Source organism: Oncorhynchus gorbuscha, linkage group LG16 (assembly GCF_021184085.1).
Source record: "Oncorhynchus gorbuscha isolate QuinsamMale2020 ecotype Even-year linkage group LG16, OgorEven_v1.0, whole genome shotgun sequence".
In the NCBI taxonomy this organism is placed as follows: Eukaryota; Metazoa; Chordata; class Actinopteri; order Salmoniformes; family Salmonidae; genus Oncorhynchus; species Oncorhynchus gorbuscha.
This window is the reverse complement of record NC_060188.1, coordinates 12,738,096-12,755,389: the sequence shown is the minus strand read 5'-3', so window position 1 is coordinate 12,755,389 and position 17,294 is coordinate 12,738,096. Positions and strand designations below refer to the sequence as shown.

Here is a 17,294-nt window from a genome sequence, read left to right as displayed (position 1 = left end):
AATAACACTTCCTCTGGTCAATAGATCATAACATGCCATTAAAACCAACACTCCTTGGTCTCACAATATGATCAATTTTCTTTATAAACTACAAAGCCAAAAAACCTTGAGCCATGTGCTCTTTAAAAAAACATACTGCTGTCTATGCACTATGAATGCACTCAGCACTGTTGGGGGCGCATTGAATGTACAGTACTCCTGATCCCAGTCTTCAGTGAGATGGACGCAATGGTGAGTGTTGTATGAAATGCACCACCTAGTGGAGAGGAGAGAGCACTAGAAGCAGATATGAGCTAGCTACTAAAATGTGAGAAAGAACCCAGCACAGGAAATGAGCATTAAATGCTGTCTGGCAAGTTGTTACACATATTTAAATATAAAAGAGAAGAGAAAAACATGAGCTGAGTAAGTGGTGGGGGGCAGATGCAAAGTGGGGTGAGAATTGAGATATGACATCCTTTGACTACTCAGAACCCAGAGGGAAACTACTGAGCAAAATGGGAGTCAGAATATGGAAGATGGGGGAAGGGGGGGGTGAGAACCAGAGAGATGAACATTGACTGTGTTTAAAGGATAGGGGCAAGGAGAACACATTTTAAGGAAAGGGGATGATAGAAAATGGCTAAGCAAAAGCCCCCAAAATGCTGTATTTCTTGGAGCCAGCAACTTATGCCAACATCCCACTCTGAACAAAGCGTTCGATACCGTTCAGACAAGAGAAGAGCAAGTGGGAATGACAAAGGGGGTAGAGCAGAGGTGTCAAACTCATTGAATGGAGGGCCAAATGTAACTAGGCAAGTCAGATAAGAAATTCTTTACAATGACGTCCTACCACGCCCAAACACGAACCCGGACGACACTGGGCCAATTGTGCGCCGCCCTATAGGACTCCCACTCACGGCTGGTTGTGATATAGCCTGGAATCGGACCAGGGACTGTAGTGACTCCTCTAGCACCGAGATGCAGTGCCGTAGACTGCGCCACTCGGGATCCCTGAAATTCTATTATTACTATTTAGTGACCTTAATTCATCCACCAAGTACAAGGGTGGAGCAAAAACCCATGGAAACGCAACCCTTTGTGGAATGAGTTTGACATGTGGGTTAGAGGAATTTAATATATAAACAAATCACAAAGCAATGGTGAGGTGAACATAGTGAACAGTGTGATGGGATATTTTAAATAAATGGTTCTTTATTAATAATCGGCTTCCAAATAAACTAAAACTCAACGATTCAAACCTTTTTTTATGCATCTACAAAAAAACAAAAAAAACAGAAAAGCCAAACTATTTCACATCCATGATTGCGTTTTCAAATCATTGGTTTTTGGGAGAAAAAAAATAAACGTGTCCGCTTCTTGATCTTTGTGAATCCATAAACGAAAAGGGTCCATCTGCACATATTCACCTGTGCTCTCAGTGTGTGCCGTTGTTACCATCTGACCATGCAGATTGACCCCATTCCATACACACCTCTCAAACAGGATGTACAAAAGCTTGTGTTGAGCATCAAAACAGTGCAGGGCCCTAACAAACAGTAAAGGCTCCTTTCCCCTCCTCCCCCCCAGGTGTGCATTTACATCACTGAAAAGAAGGACCAATTTCATCTACAAAGTGACAGGAGAACAGAGCAGGGGAAAGGAAGGACATACAAACAGAATACAATAAACCTCTCTTTCAGACACACGGACATACATACACTCAAACAGTTAAAAACAGTATCAGAGAAAAAGAGGACCGAACCCTAGGTACTGTCTGCTTTGTTGCTGTTTGGTGATGAGGGGAAATGTAGGGAGGTAGAGAAAGAGTATGGGGGTGGGGGGGTGCTTGGTTCAGGGAGGGGGGGGTCCAGTGGGTGTTATTTCTTGGCCTTTCCGCCTTTGGCGGAATTCCGTGGCGGGGTGACGGGGCGTCCAGATCCCATTCCTCCACCTCCACCATAAGAGTAGAGCTTCTTATCCGCTGGCTTGAGAATCTGAGGAATAGAGAGGCTTTCTTTAGACAGCTATAAATATACATATACTCCTACAGACCGAACACTGCAGCACGTAACAGGTAAGACAGGGGACTGGCAGAGCTTAAAAATCTAGACTAACGGACAGGAACAGCCAGACTGAAGGAGAGAGAAAAGGGGCAGAGCGAAAAGCAGAAGAATACACACCTGAAAGGAACACATGAGGGTCTCATCCACACTCATCATGGCACCGGCATTATCAAACTCTCCACAGTAGTTAGGGGCAGAGAACAGAGTAACAAGCTGTCTCTTTGCAAAGAACTCGTAACCGTCTTCTACCACCTGAGGACAGGAATGAAAAAGGTAAGAACGCAATGAAAAATAAACAGGAAAAATACCAGGAATGGATAACCAACAACTGCAGGGCCATCAGTACATTTCAAACAGAGGAGTTACCATCTTAAATGAACACAACCTCCATTGCCAGTAAAAACACAAAATAACACGCTTTAAAGATAGGATCCGCATCGGGGGAAACAGAGCCACTGTTCACCCCTGCACCTTTGTTTTTGTTTGTGTTGTGAAACGGAATAGTCTTTGGCAGCATGGACCAAAAAAATTGCAGTACATATTATTCTGTTCTATTCCGCGTGCAATGATGTCAGAGAGGAAAAATAGGGTTTGTTGTTTACAACTTCTTTGTTGTTGTAATATTCCAAACAGACGTGGCAGTGTCACCAATTAAGGATTCCAGCTTTAAAAAAGTTATTGAATATTTTATGTAGTGATCTTTGATCATCTGATTTCCCTGATTAATAACAAAATCCCTCTATTCTTCCAAACCCACCATTGGTCTGACAGTGTCCTTCAAAATACTCTCTTCCCAGCCCCTAACCCCCATCCCAAACTCTAAACCACTGAGCTAAGCCATTACCTGATGTGCCCTGCATATAAGGTCCATGTCGTGTTTGTGCAGAAATTTGGCCACCACGTCTGCCCCGAATGTGAAAGAGACCCCGCGGTCGTTCTCGCCCCAGCCCAGGACATCTTTGTCTGGGTCGGCCCACAGCAGGTCACACAGCAGGCCCTGGTCAGGCACATCTGTGGGTCGCATCACTCTGCGCACCTGCTCCATGGACTGGAGGTCTGGAGAGAGGCCTGGACAGAACATAGCACACAGAAACATTACATCACCATACAAATGAATGATGACTGCCACGATACTGTCTTCTACCACCAAGAACAATAAGATCTGAAATCACACCTTGATAACTACCACCTCTTATCAAACGTATAGTGTATACATTTGAGTCATCTTCCACCACAAACACTTAAGGGGAGTGGTTAATCCAAACGATCATGGGGCCACCAAGTGCTTATTGATAAGGCACACAGTGGAAAGACCCACACACACAGATCATGCAAGCATACACCACCCACCTCCATGGCAGCAGAAGATCTTCTCATCTACAATGGCAGCCACGGGTAAACAGTTGAAGCAGTCTGTGAACGTCTTCCACAGCTTGATGTTATACCGTCTCTTACCTAAAGAGGAGCAAGGGGCATTACTAAATGGTTAATACTCTGTGTGTGTTCCGGTCTCCCGTTGTTAAGCATGTGTTCCAGCTTCTCGTCTCGGCACTTACACTCGTCATAAAAGCCATAGATACGGTTAATGGAGGCACACTCGTGGTTGCCGCGCAGCAAGAAGAAGTTCTCTGGGTATTTGACCTTGTAGGCCAGAAGCAAGCAAATGGTCTCCAGGGACTGCTTCCCTCGGTCCACGTAGTCCCCTAGGAACAGGTAGTTGCTCTCCGGGGGGAAACCTCCGTACTCAAACAGCCGCAGCAGGTCGTAGTACTGACCATGGACGTCACCTGCAGGGGGCAGCACAGAGGTGGCCAGTCAGTCACTACCACACCCTCCCTGACTACATTAGATCTGTGTGTGTATACAGGCCATTGGACTGAGATAGCAAAGGCAATTAGAGATTAGAATTCTACAGTAAATCAGACAATCAGTCGTGTTATGAAACCTGGGAGCTTTCACTATCAGTTGTCAGAGAGGTGCAGCTGCTTTGCTACACTGACATTAATTACTATGAAACCAATTTCAGCCATGATAATTTATCCAATATGACTCACCGCAGATCTTGAGTGGTGCCTCAAGCTCGAGCAGGATTGGCTGGCTGAGGAAGATTTCGCGAGACTTGAGGCAAAGGCCACGGATCTCGTTCTCTGTCAGCTGAACGTTCTTGCCTGGCCGAGAGCCCTTAACTGGAGGGGAGAGAAAGACAGAGTGAGGACTGACATTGCGCTTATTGGAACAAACATGCTCAGCCAAGACCATGGAAACAACACATACACAAATAGCACAGCCACAGATCTAACACACAGCACACCAGAGCAGAGAAACCAATCAATATCACGGGCCCCGCTGACAGCACAACCCTGAGCATACTGCAGAGCCAAGGTGAATCTGCTCACACAGCACAAGCCAGGAGGATGAACTATTTGATGTGAGAATCTCAAGGTTACAGAGCGTGAAACCTAAATGAAAAGGGTGTTGGGGTCTTTGTTTCTGAGCACTCAAGGCTAGGGGATGATGATGGCAGTGTTGAACTGAGCACCAGCAGAAGGTACAGGCCTGGCTATGTGTCTGAACAAATGTGTGCAGTGTGCACCCAGACCCAGAAGCACGTATGAACACACCACCTGCCTGTCTGCTGATGTAACCAGGACAGAGAGACTGCAACGGAAAGAGGAACACGCAGCGAATCTCACACTGTACGACTCAAACAAGGATCAAATGCACTGCCCTTCAAATCAAAGTAGGCCTAAATCACAATTAAATAAACATATCATTGATGACCAACTTCAGAGCTCTCTGGTTACAAGTACACCGCATGCAGTCTGGTAGCATAGAGCCTGTTAACTGACATCAAACGTTGCTAGGCCGCCTCTGAGCACACGGCAGAGCTAAGCAGGCTAGTAGTAGCAGGATGGTAGTAGCAGGCTGGCTTGGGATGTGGTCAGGTCACAAGGGACACATGCACAGTGCTGAGCTGAGCATCTTCCTGAGGCAGGCTGTCCCCTAACTCTGCTCTGGATCTCAAGAATCTTACATGTTTGTTGAGTACAGTAGCTAGTTATGACATTCACACATATTCTACCAGGAAAAGGAAAACCCACCCTGTGGCTGTGTAAGTGTTACATGTGTGTTACATGTTCATCAAGCAGAGGTGCAAATCCACAGTGTAACTGATATGAGTGTTCAATGATCAACAGACAGGTGATCAGCTCTACTGGAGCCACAAATTGGGAAAATGTTTAATGTTATCGCACCATTGTAGCCCTGGAGCAGCAAATACTCTTAAGTATGTTGGCATGATTTGCAGGGCAGCTTGAGGCTTGTGTGGTGCTGCAGGTCAAGTACAGGTTTAATATGATCAGCTGGATGAGGCTTCTACTTCAATCTCAATACTCCTTCCAAACTAGAACCTTCACTATAGCTGCAAGGGATACCTACAACAGCACATCTATAGTCAAACAAATACAACAGTAGGACTGTATTATTCAGAAATCCTGTTTGTTAGATCCTTGCCTGGAGCTTGTCATGCAGAGCATGTAGTAAGTGTATTCCAGTGACTCATTATGTACGGGGGACTTGTGCAAGAATGCGCATCAGGGTTGTTTGTGTCACATAATCAATTCCACCCCCTTTCCTGCACGTTCTGCTGTCTTCCCTGTGTGCAGGTGAAAAGTTCAATGCCAGCGCTCTATAAACCATCACAAGAGAACTAGGCAATGACAAACAAGCATCAACAGAAAACCTAATATTCAACCATAGACACTTGTTGTGCTCTAGCATGCACCTGGTATTGTAATTGCTGAAGATAAATGGGTTAGACACACTTAAAACTTGTTAGGGAAGTGCTCCCGCTGTGGGAACATCAGTGGAAATTTCAAGTGCGCCACGTATAGTTTTTGATAAAACTCAAACTTTCATTAAAATTGACATACAATATACTGAATTAAAGCTACACTCTTTGTGAATCTATCCACCAAGTCAGATTTGTAAAATGCTTTTCGGCGAAAGCATGAGAAGCTATTATCTGATACCATGCACCCTCAAAATACTGCAACGTCACCTAACACGACAGATTTTGCGTTAGCCGTCGCAAACCAAAACGCTGAAATAAAATATAAAACATTCATTACCTTTGACGAGCTTCTTTCTTGGCACTCCTAGATGTCCCATAAACATCATTTAGGGTCTTTTTTCGATTAAATCGGTCCATATATAGCCTAGATATCGATCTAAGAATACTGTGTGATAAACGGAAAAAAATAGCGTTTCATAACGTAACGTCATTTTTTAAAATTCAGAAGTCGACGATAAACTTTCACACTTCGAAATAATGCAACCTTAGGTATTAGTACACGTTAATAAGCGATAAAATTCATCAGGAGGCGATGCAATTTCTTTTGCTGTCCGTGTATAAAACATGTCTGGAGAGAGCTCGATCAAAACATCCGGTCGGAGTTCCCTTGAACCGGTTAGACCAAGAATCAATTGCGAATCAAATGACAAGACTCTAGACAACGTGTGGAAGCTGTAGGGACTAACCTCGGCCCTATTTAATTCGATCCACTTTGAACAATTCCTTGAAGTCGCGGAAGGATACATTTTTCCATTTTCGTCGTGTTATGAAACCTGGGAGCTTTCACTATCAGTAAACAGATTTCCCTGCACTTTTCGATGAAACACTGTTAAAGCCACAGCCGTGATTTAAACAGTTTTAGAAATGTCTGAGTGTTTTCTATCCACACATACTAATCATATGCATATACTATATTCCTGGCATGAATAGCAGGGCGCTGAAATGTTGCGCGATTTTTAACAAAAAGCTGCGAAAAGCTGCCCGAATTCTCTACTTCCTTAACAGGTTTTAAGAGAGCAGAACAATAAAATAGCCTGAAACCCTTCAGTGACATTCTGCTTTACAAGCTGGGTGCAGACAGTGTTCTTTACAAAAACACACACCGGGGTTAATTGAACACTTGTCAAAACTCTTGACAGCTCAAACTGAACGTTGCTGACCTTGCCAAATACCAAACTAGAGAACATGCAGTTATCACACAACAGCACAGATGTCTCAAGTTGAGGGAGAGTGCAATCGACTGCAGAAATGTCCACCAGAGCGGTTGCCAGAGAATGTCATGTTCATTTCTCTACCACAAGCCGCCTCCAACATTGTTTTAGAAAAATTGAGGCCAGTTGGACGTACTGACAACTGCATACCACGTTGTATAGGCGAGATTTTGCTGATGTCAACGTTACGGTATGGGCTGGCATTAGATACGAACAACAAACATTTGCACTGTAATCGATGGCAATTTGAATGCACAGAGAAACCGTGACGAGCTCGTAAGGCTCATTGTCGTGTCATTCATCCGCCGACATCACCTCATGTTTCATAATAATGGACGGCCCCTTGTCGCAAGGATCTGTGCACAATTCCTGGAAGCTGAAAATGTCCCAGTTCTTCCACGACCTGCATACTCAGACATGTCACCCAACAAGCATGTTTGGGATGCTCTAGATCGACGTGTACGACAGCGCGTTCCAGTTCCCGCTAAAATCCAGCAACTTCACACAGCCATTGAAGAGTCGTGGGACAACATTCGGCTTGGGGATTTGAACCAGCAACCTTTCAGTTACTGGCCCAACGCTCTAACCACTGAGCTACCTGCCGCCCAACTATGTGAAGGAGATCTGTCACAAGATACTGACTGGTTCTGATCCATGCCCCTACCTTTTTTGTAAGGTATTTGTGACCAACAAATGCATGTGTATTCCTAATCATGTGAAATCCATAGATTAGGGCATAATGAATTTCCTTATTTGAGCTGTAACTGTCAAATCTTAGAAATTGTTACATGTTGCGTTAATATTTTTGTTCAGTGTAGTGCTTTCACAAAAATATATTCTGCCCTAATAAAATCACAGGCAGTGGGAGAGGGGCACACATATTTGTTCTGAAAATGGAGTATGGAAACGGACGAGGACTTCCAGGTAGGACCTCAGCAGTAGATCTAAATGAGCAGTGTCATGTTAGGGCAGCAACACAGGCCGTGGCCCTAAAGAGTGAAATGTGGGTATAAATAGGGTAGTGCTGCTTGTCACTTTAAACCTGGATTAGGGTTGGCTAAGCCATGACAGAGCTTACTCTAAAGTTAGCCACATGGCCAATGGCAACAGTGAGCTTAGAGAAGGGGCGTGGGGGATGGGGTCAGACAAAGGGATTTCTGCTTTGCTGGTCACGGGATAGAAAATAAAAAGTTGGACAAGCACAATAGGAAAGCCTTTGGGAATCAACAGTTGGCTGGCTTCAGATTCCCCTCCTGATATGTCCATGTCTGATATGGACATCCTCATAGATAGTGACAGGAGGTGGTAGTAGCGGCCTGGACTGACCGTTCAGATGTACAGGTCAGGAGGCTGATGGTTAATCCCATTGAAACTAGTCACACCGTCACCACATTTAACTGGTTTGGAAACATTGTCACCAGGCTGGCCCATGTGTTACGGTGTACATGGTGCAGCTAAAGGTTGATGGTAGTCAGTCACCATTCTCTGACAAAAGAGTGATTAAGCAACCAGAAGGCAGTTAGTTACCTTGGCCTGTCTCTACATCATAGAAATACAGCAGAATTGGATGGACAAAAAGACACAGGTGATGGTTTATGGACTGGCCAAGACTTCAAAACTAATTTAGAAAATGCCATACATGACATGTTAGGCTAATTATGACAACTCTCACAACAGAGGCAAACACTCTGCCTTGTAATGAGTTGCCACACCGCAAGAGAAAAAAAAGGTCCGCTATATACTGCCAGTACAGCGGTTTTATTTATTTATTATTTTACTGAACTTGTCAGACAACCTTATCATGGACAGAGTAGAACACAGTTTCCACAACACTTCCACCCATCAAGAGCCACAGTCAAAGTCAAAAGGGGGCTAGGGCTGAGCGATATATCTAATTCATTTGAATGTGCATTTTAAAGCGAAATTCCAAACACTTGCATCTCAAGAATAACGTTCTCCCGTTTTTATGTCTGCTTGTCTTTTTACTCCAGTGCTGTGTGCACCTTCCCATTCACACACTCCAGCCCCCCCCACCATAACAACAAAGTTGATAGATTACTTCTTTCTCCATGACAACGAGCAGTTTCAACTGGCTATTTGCATTTGAGGTTTGGTACAACAGAATCATTCATATGGACACCAATTTTTTTGATTCACCTTTATTTAACCAGGTAAGCTAGTTGAGAACAAGTTCTCATTTACAACTGCGACCTGGCCAAGATAGAGCATTGACCTCCATGCAAAAACACCTCAGTCGACGAGTGAAAAATATAAAAACACCATCTGCTGGAGAAGACAGATTTTGGGCCCAGCTATCACTCACGCTTCACCTCTTCCTCTCTGGTGTGACTCACAAATTTCAGTTAATTACTATAGCTCCTGCCTTGGGCTAATCAGTGTCATCATTCACCCAAGTTTCAACAAACTCAGGCCAGTGCTGTCTGAGATGGTGTTTTTACTAACGTACGAACAGAGACCGATCCACAGTCCCCATACCTGATTTCATTATGGGAAACAACAAAGTGGACAGGCCAGTATGTTATTCAAACAGTTGGAGACAGACAGCATGGTAGAGCCAAAGATTTTTTATAACTAACCCAAGATGGACCACAGCCTAGCATTTCCAGCCTAGCATTTCCATCGGGAACAAATGAGTCATAGTGGGCAGAACAAGCAAGGAGTGGGCAGAGCTAAGCAAGAACTAGAGAGGTCCTATTGGCGCGTTCTAGCATGTATCTGCATATTTCCGTTAAGGAACACCTACTCTGAAGTGTGTGTGTAATAATTCAATTTGCCCTTGCACTCCTTCTAAACAACATTTTAATTGTTTTACTATGACAAAGACTAAAATATCCCAAACTTAGTCCACTCTTCATAACGGATTCTAGCTTTGAGAACATAAAACTGTGTTGAGGTCATGTTTCATCAAGGAGAAAATGATCACGATGTCTGCAAAAATCCATCTCGTCTCACTGCCGGCCACTGGGTGCTCTCTCATCACCATATTAGGTAGCTTCATCGGATGCTTCACACTTACACATCCGATGAAATGTCTGGATTATTGTTCCATCTGTGGTGGAGCCCTACAACATGATGCACCACTATTACCATGATGTAGAGGAGTGATAACACTGAGAAAACAGACATGGGAAAATGTCTAGGTTAACTGCAGTACCATTACAGTCAATAATTGTCAAAACAGAAATAAGTGATAGCCTATAAATTGATACAGTAATAATCTGTATACATCAAGATCAATAGATTTCAAAAAGGGAAGAACAAAACAGCAGATCCAGGGGTTTGAACACCTGACTTGACTTTTAAACCAGTTAGACCAGACTTGGAGAGAGACATTTTTTAAATCTAACTAGACAAGTTCCAAAAGCAGCAGAATGCCCCACTTCCTGTTTTCTGTACAGTTCCCAGGCCAGCAGAAGCTCATGTCTGGCTCAGCCACTGTGCTCAATACAGCAGAAGGCCCCTGCAGATTTAGTAGCTGAGGGGTTGGTCTGACAGCCTCAGGTCTCCCATTACGCAACATTTAACATACAGATCATAAGATTGCTTCTGCCCCCCCAAGTCTCATATCTGTTACTATAGAAGCCATCATAAATCTAAGGAGTGGCCAGGACTGAGGGCAAAACTGTGTGGTATAGACAGCTTCTCCCATGCACCAAACACTAACACCTACAGTGGGGCAAAAAAGTATTGTCAGCCACCAATTGTGCAAGCAATCACACTTAAAAAGATGAGGCCTGTAATGTTCATCATAGGTACACTTCAACTATGACAGACAAAATGAAGGGGAAAAAATCCTGAAAATCACATTGTAGGATTTTTAATAAATTTATTTGCAAATGTATTTCAATAACAAAAGTTTCTCAATACTTTGTTATATACCCTTTGTTGGCAATGACAGAGGTCAAACGTGTTCTGTAAGTCTTCACAAGGTTTTTTTTTGCCCATTCCTCCATGCAGATCTCAAATCAAATTTATTTATATAGCCCATCGTACATCAGCTGATATCTCAAAGTGCTGTACAGAAAGAGCAGTGATGTTTTGGGGCTGTTGCTGGGCAACACGGACATTCAACTCCCTCCAAAGATATTCTATGGGGCTGAGATCTGGAGTCTGGCTAGGCCACTCCAGGACCTTGAAATGCTTCTTACGAAGCCACTCCTTCGTTGCTCGGGCAGTGTGTTTGGGATCATTGTCATACTGAAAGACCCAGCCACGTTTCATCTTCAATGCCCTTGCTGATGGAAGGAGGTTTTCACTCAAAATCTCACGATACATGGCCCCATTCATTCTTTCCTTTACACAGATCAGTCGTCATGGTCCCTTTGCAGAAAAGCAGCCCCAAAGCATGATGTTTCTAGCCCCGTGCTTCACAGTAGGTATGGGTTCTTTGGATGCAACTCATCATTCTTTGTCCTCCAAACACGACAAGTTGAGTTTTTACCAAAAAGTTATATTTTGGTTTCATCTGAGCATATGACATTCTCCCAATCTTCTTCTAGATCATCCAAATGCTCTCTAGCAAACTTCAGACGGACCTGGACATGTACTGGCTTAAGCAGGGGGACACGTTTGGCACTGCAGGATTTGAGTCCCTGGCGGCGTAGTGTGTTACTGATGGTAGGCTTTGTTACTTTGGTCCCAGCTCTCTGCAGGTCATTCACTAGGTCCCCCCGTGTGGTTCTGGGATTTTTGCTCACCGTTCTTGTGGAGCCCCAGATCGAGGGAGATTATCAGTGGTCTTGTATGTCTTCCATTTCCTAATAATTGCTCCCACAGTTGAATTCTTCAAACCAAGCTGCTTACCTATTGCAGATTCAGTCTTCCCAGCCTGGTGCAGGTCTACAATTTTGTTTCTGGTGTCCTTTGACAGCTCTTTGGTCTTGGCCATAGTGGAGTTTGGAGTGTGACTGTTTGAGGTTGCGGACAGGTGTCTTGTCCTGATAAGTTCAAACAGGTGCCATTAATACAGGTTGACTAAATACTTTTCTGCCCCACTGTAGAGTGGTGTGGTGGTCACAATCAGAAACACGGCTAGCGGAATCGTTTTAATCCATCAATACATCCATAAGCTGCCCACAACAAAAGACGTGTTCAGAGTAAAAACCCAAGAGAAAGCGAGACATTAGGCCTGCTACTTGCAAACAACACTGTCCCCCTCATTCCCCAAAACAGCCCATATTTCTACTATTCATGCTTCTGTAGCCGATGTGAAATACCTAGCTAGTTAGCAGTATGGGATAGTAGTGTTCAATAACTACTAGCCAGCACTGCTGACTAGTGCTGGCTCAGAGCTTGAAGTAGTTGTTTCCTTGTTTCCCTTAAGAGGTTAAAACCTCTTAAGGAAGCTGAGAATTTTCTTTTTGTTCAAAATCGCGCAACATTTCAGTGCCCTGCTACACATGCCAGGACTATAGTATATGCATATGATTAGTATGTGTGGATAGAAAACACTCACACGACGTTTCTAAAACTGGTTAAATCACGGCTGTGACTATAACAGAACGTGCGTTTCATCGAGAAGTGCAGGAAAATCTGATCACTGAAAATGGAAAGATATATCCATGCGCAACTTCAACCATTTGTTAAAAGTGACCCCCATTAAATGGAGCCGAGGTTGCAATACCTACAGCTTCCACACGATGTCAACAGTCTTGTCATTTGCCTTTTATTTTGTCTTGGTCAAACAGACACAAGGCAGAGCAGTTCTTCCGGTATCCGACCGGATATTTTGGTTGAGATTTACCCGGACATTATTTCCAGACGCACAGCTATAGAATATAATTTGCCTCGTGATCAATTTGATCGCTTATTGACGTTCACTAATACCTAAAGTTGCATTACAAAAGTATTTCGAAGTGTTTTGTGAAAGTTTAGTCAACTTTTTTAATTTAAAAAAATGACGTTGTTAAAAAACGCTATTTTTTTCGTTGATCACACACTCTTCATAGATCGATATCTAGGCTATATATGGACCGATTTAATCGAAAAAAGACCCAATAGTGATTATGGGACATCTAGGAGTGCCAACAAAGAAGATGGTCAAAGGTAATGAATGTTTTAGATTTTATTTGTGCGGTTTGTGTAGCGCCGACTATGCTAATTATTTTGTTTACGTCCCCTGCGGGTCTTTTGGGGTGTTACATGCTATCGGATAATAGCTTCTCATGCTTTCGCCAAAAATCTGACTTGGTGGATAGATTCACAACGAGTGTAGCTTTAATTCACTACCTTGAATGTGTATTTTAATGAAAGTTTAATGACAGTTTGAGTTTTATCAAAAACTATAGGTGGCGCTCTGAAACTCCGCTGAGTGATGTTCCTGCCAGGGAACTGTATTCTGCTACATCCTTAAGATGTAGAGATGTGGAGCTATAGGTAATGATGCTTCTTGGGTGACAGTTGGCTGTGTTCAAAGGGTCCTTGGTTCAAGCCCAGGTTGGGTGGGGCAAGGAGAGGGACGGAAGCAACACTTTATTACAAATCTACTACGATCGCAAAGAATGTAATGTGCCATAATGTTTCCACCTCTAATGTTTACAGTATGCACAACTTTCAGTCCTGCTATAAGCTACTTGGCCAATGAAAAACAAACCGAAATCTGGATATTCCCTTTAAAACCAGGGCACTGATGTTTCCTGTCCATGGAATTTGGAGTAACACAGTAGTACGTTATCATGGTGGAAACAATTGCACCGAATGAAAGCCAGTGTGACCCATTGGTGCCCTTCACTCTGTGTAACCAACCACTAATGATATGGCTAAACCTACTGTAGCTTGCATTTAAACAATAAAAGCAAGTTATTACTTCAGCCAGCACGTTTTCAGCACATGATAATTGCATCCGCAATCCTGAAAAACATGCTTAAGTATGCTTCTCACCCTCATCCAGGCATGAATTGCAATGGGCCTGCTCCTACATACAGCATCCTCCATTCTGGCTGCAAATGCATCATTTTCCTCCATAACTAGCTTAAATGGGCATAAAAAAAACTGAAAACATGTATACTTTCTTTATGAAACTATTTATCTTTTGGATATTGCACAATTTTGGATATTGCACATTCTTGGTTGAACATTGTGTGCAACACATTAGAAAGTCCAAAAATAAAAATAAACAATTGTGTTTCAAAAATAAAGTAAGTATATTTCCCTTGAATGGGGGATGTTTTATGTACAAAGCGATCCATAGGGTCCCCCTATTACTAGTGTAATACCGGGAATGCCCATCCAACCTAAACGATAGTACATGGGCGCTAGATCTGTACTATCGTCTGCCTAGGCTACAGTATAGCCGATGTGTGCTAGACATAGCTAGCTAAATACTGGCAAACAAAAAAACGACATTATGGAAAGATTGGCTGCAGGAAACAGTAATGAATGGTAAACAAAACCTACTAACCGACGTTACTGGCTAGCTTTGCATTAATTTTTATAACAGCATACACTAGACAGAACACGGAACATATTTAACGTTACAGTAGTTAGCTAGAGTTAGTTAGCCAACAGTATCATTGTGTGTTTGTCATCTTAATAATGATTTGCCACTAATACTAATAATACAACATAATAGGCACTTCAGGACAAGTGATAACGATTGAAGCAGCAAGCCAGCCATCTCTCATTTGCCCTACTAGTTCGTAGACCTAGGTAACGTTCTCGCGCTCTAACCCGGACACATCGTTTTCAAAGAGAACAGCTAACTTGACGTTAAGCCTGCTAACTACGCTAACATGCACCAGACATCGTTAGAATTCCGACGCTTCATTGAAAATACAAATATCCAAATAGCAAATGATTCGTAATTAATCAAATTAAGTGCCTTGATTCCTAGTTAAGTGCAAATCCTCACCTTCCAGAAGACGCTGTATTATGGAGTCGATGTTTAATTTGTCCGGCTCCGCCATTTTACTTATTTTTTTGTCGTGGTTCAGGCAGTCAAGACCTTCGTTTCGTGTTGCTTCTTCGATGAGACAAAAAAAACAAGTACCGATCAAGTTAAACAAACAACTAGGCAGCTTATATTTTGTTATGTCAAATTGAGGGAAAAATGTAATTTGGCTTTACTTTCTCTTCCGTGTTGTAGCTAAATGGGTTAGCTAGTTAGTTCAAGCTAGCTAGCCGATGTTAGTTAGCTAACAAACCAAGCTACCCGCTTTAGTTATAGCTAGCCAATAATGAATGATGCAAATACGAAATGTTAACATATAATCAACCTTTGATTTGACAATAGTCTTCCCGTGTAGAAGACAGGGCCCTTTCAGGTCTGTTTAGTGTCTTTTTGTCTTCGTATTTCAGAGTCCCCCTTTCTCTTCCCCCACTGAACTTAAAAAGGGCCGTGTTGTTCAGGGGAAGCGAGAAGACAGGGGGTTGACACTAAGGCGAGTTTTAGATGTACTCAATGATGATTGGGTCACTGCTTGATTTTGAACCCATGTTGTCGTTTTCCATTGGATACATTGTACATCCGTCACACAGTGGTGCCCCACCTCCAGCTGTTTTACGGAAGACATCAACGGTCGTCACTAGTTACCACTACTGAGGTATACAGAACTACCACAGCCACAAAGTCAGAAACTCCGCCTATTTCTACAATGTATCTTCTTAAAATGTGATTTTAGACCTAGCCTTTACCATAACCACACTGCTAAACGTATACGCAACCCTAACCCCAAATTAAGACCAAAAAGCATGTTTTCAAGGATTTTTACGATATTGTCAATTTCTACTTTGTGACTGTGCTATCTAGTGGAAACCGACGTCAACGGGGTTGGTACCGGCAAGGACTGTGTTAAAAGTGTAAGGAATATTTTGCATTAGGGTAGAGTCCAGGGTTTCCCAAACTCAGTCTTGGTTTTTATTATTCAAATAATGTAGTAGTTTAGTGTGTCGTGTGTATAACTTTGTGGGAAGGTAATATGTGTATGTTTTGTCACTAAAGCACCTTATACCACCCACCACTGCGACTTGTATGCTCATTTCGGCTGGCCCTGGCTACATATTCGTCGCCAGACCCACTGGCTCCAGGTCATCTACAAGTCCATGCTAGGTAAAGCTCCGCCTTATCTCAGTTCACTGGTCACGATGGCAACACCCATCCGTAGCACGCGCTCCAGCAGGTGTATCTCACTGATCATCCCTAAAGCCAACACCTCATTTGGCCGCCTTTCGTTCCAGTACTCTGCTGCCTGTGACTGGAACGAATTGCAAAAATCGCTGAAGTTGGAGACTTTTATCTCCCTCACCAACTTCAAACATCTGCTATCTGAGCAGCTAACCGATCGCTGCAGCTGTACATAGTCTATTGGTAAATAGCCCACCCATTTACACCTACCTCATCCCCATACTGTTTTTATTTATTTACTTTTCTGCTCTTTTGCACACCAATATCTCTACCTGTACATGTCCATCTGATCATTTATCACTCCAGTGTTAATCTGCAAAATTGTAATTATTCGCCTACCTCCTCATGCCTTTTGCACACATTGTATATAGACTCCCCTTTTTTTCTACTGTGTTATTGACTTGTTAATTGTTTACTCCATGTGTAACTCTGTGTTGTCTGTTCACACTGCTATGCTTTATCTTTGCCAGGTCGCAGTTGCAAATGAGAACTTGTTCTCAACTAGCCTACCTGGTTAAATAAAGGTGAAATAAAAATAAAATAAATAAAAATGTGTGCAACCCTAATTCATCTCTTTCCTGACATTCCTAATTCCTTCCCATAATCTCCACAAATTCACGTTCCTCCATTACAGGTCACTATTACACAATCCTCCTCCTTACTTGTTCTTTACCGGTTTCCAAATCCATCCCTCACCTCACTGTGTTCCTATTCATCAGACAGTTTCGACAGAGGTATGGGCAAAACTTTTCCTTGGGGGTGTGGGGCATGGGGTGGGACATTGTGAGTTCTGTGCCTTATGATACAGGTAGGGGTAGGGCAGGAGGTGACTTCAACTGAATTCACAGTGAATCATAGGCTACATGTTTACTATGAATCAGAGCCTAAACATGTGAACTCCAAATGATTCATGGTTTCATGATGGTATTGAGAGACCTCTGCAGTTATTGTTGTTCATGTCTTCAATCTATACAACCAAAAATAAACTATTTATCTTTCACTCACATATCCTTTGTTTTCATTTTTTCATGTAGTGGGTAGTG

The 17,294-nt window shown here is 43.0% G+C and overlaps 1 protein-coding gene across 3 annotated transcripts; it reads right to left on the bottom strand.

Moving 5' to 3' along the window:
• Positions 1-1,174: 1,174 nt before the first annotated feature.
• Positions 1,175-15,486, bottom strand: LOC123999459 (serine/threonine-protein phosphatase alpha-2 isoform-like). 3 transcript variants are annotated; one of them, XM_046305282.1, is made up of 8 exons: positions 15,344-15,486; positions 14,980-15,090; positions 4,100-4,231; positions 3,602-3,832; positions 3,396-3,500; positions 2,890-3,113; positions 2,163-2,297; positions 1,175-1,976 (listed from the first exon to the last, which is right to left on the bottom strand). In XM_046305282.1, the coding sequence occupies exons 2-8, from the start codon at positions 15,032-15,034 to the stop codon at positions 1,860-1,862; spliced, it is 999 nt and encodes a 332-aa protein (XP_046161238.1). In that variant the 5' UTR covers positions 15,035-15,090; positions 15,344-15,486; the 3' UTR covers positions 1,175-1,859. The 3 variants fall into 3 exon arrangements, with proteins under 3 accessions (XP_046161238.1, XP_046161239.1, XP_046161240.1); XM_046305283.1 differs by having other exon boundaries at positions 14,980-15,087; positions 15,344-15,482; XM_046305284.1 differs by having other exon boundaries at positions 15,195-15,462.
• Positions 15,487-17,294: the final 1,808 nt, after the last annotated feature.

What these genes read in the sequence shown, in the direction of transcription:
- LOC123999459 (XM_046305282.1), bottom strand. Translation starts at nt 15,034, where the DNA reads ATGGCGGAGCCGGACAAATTAAACATCGACTCCATAATACAGCGTCTT. An exon ending in TTATATGCAGGGCACATCAG is followed by an intron (nt 2,298 to 2,889) that starts GTAATGGCTTAG and finishes TCCTGTCCTCAG; the next exon opens with GTGGTAGAAGACGGTTACGA. An exon ending in CCCTCATGTGTTCCTTTCAG is followed by an intron (nt 1,977 to 2,162) that starts GTGTGTATTCTT and finishes TCTATTCCTCAG; the next exon opens with ATTCTCAAGCCAGCGGATAA.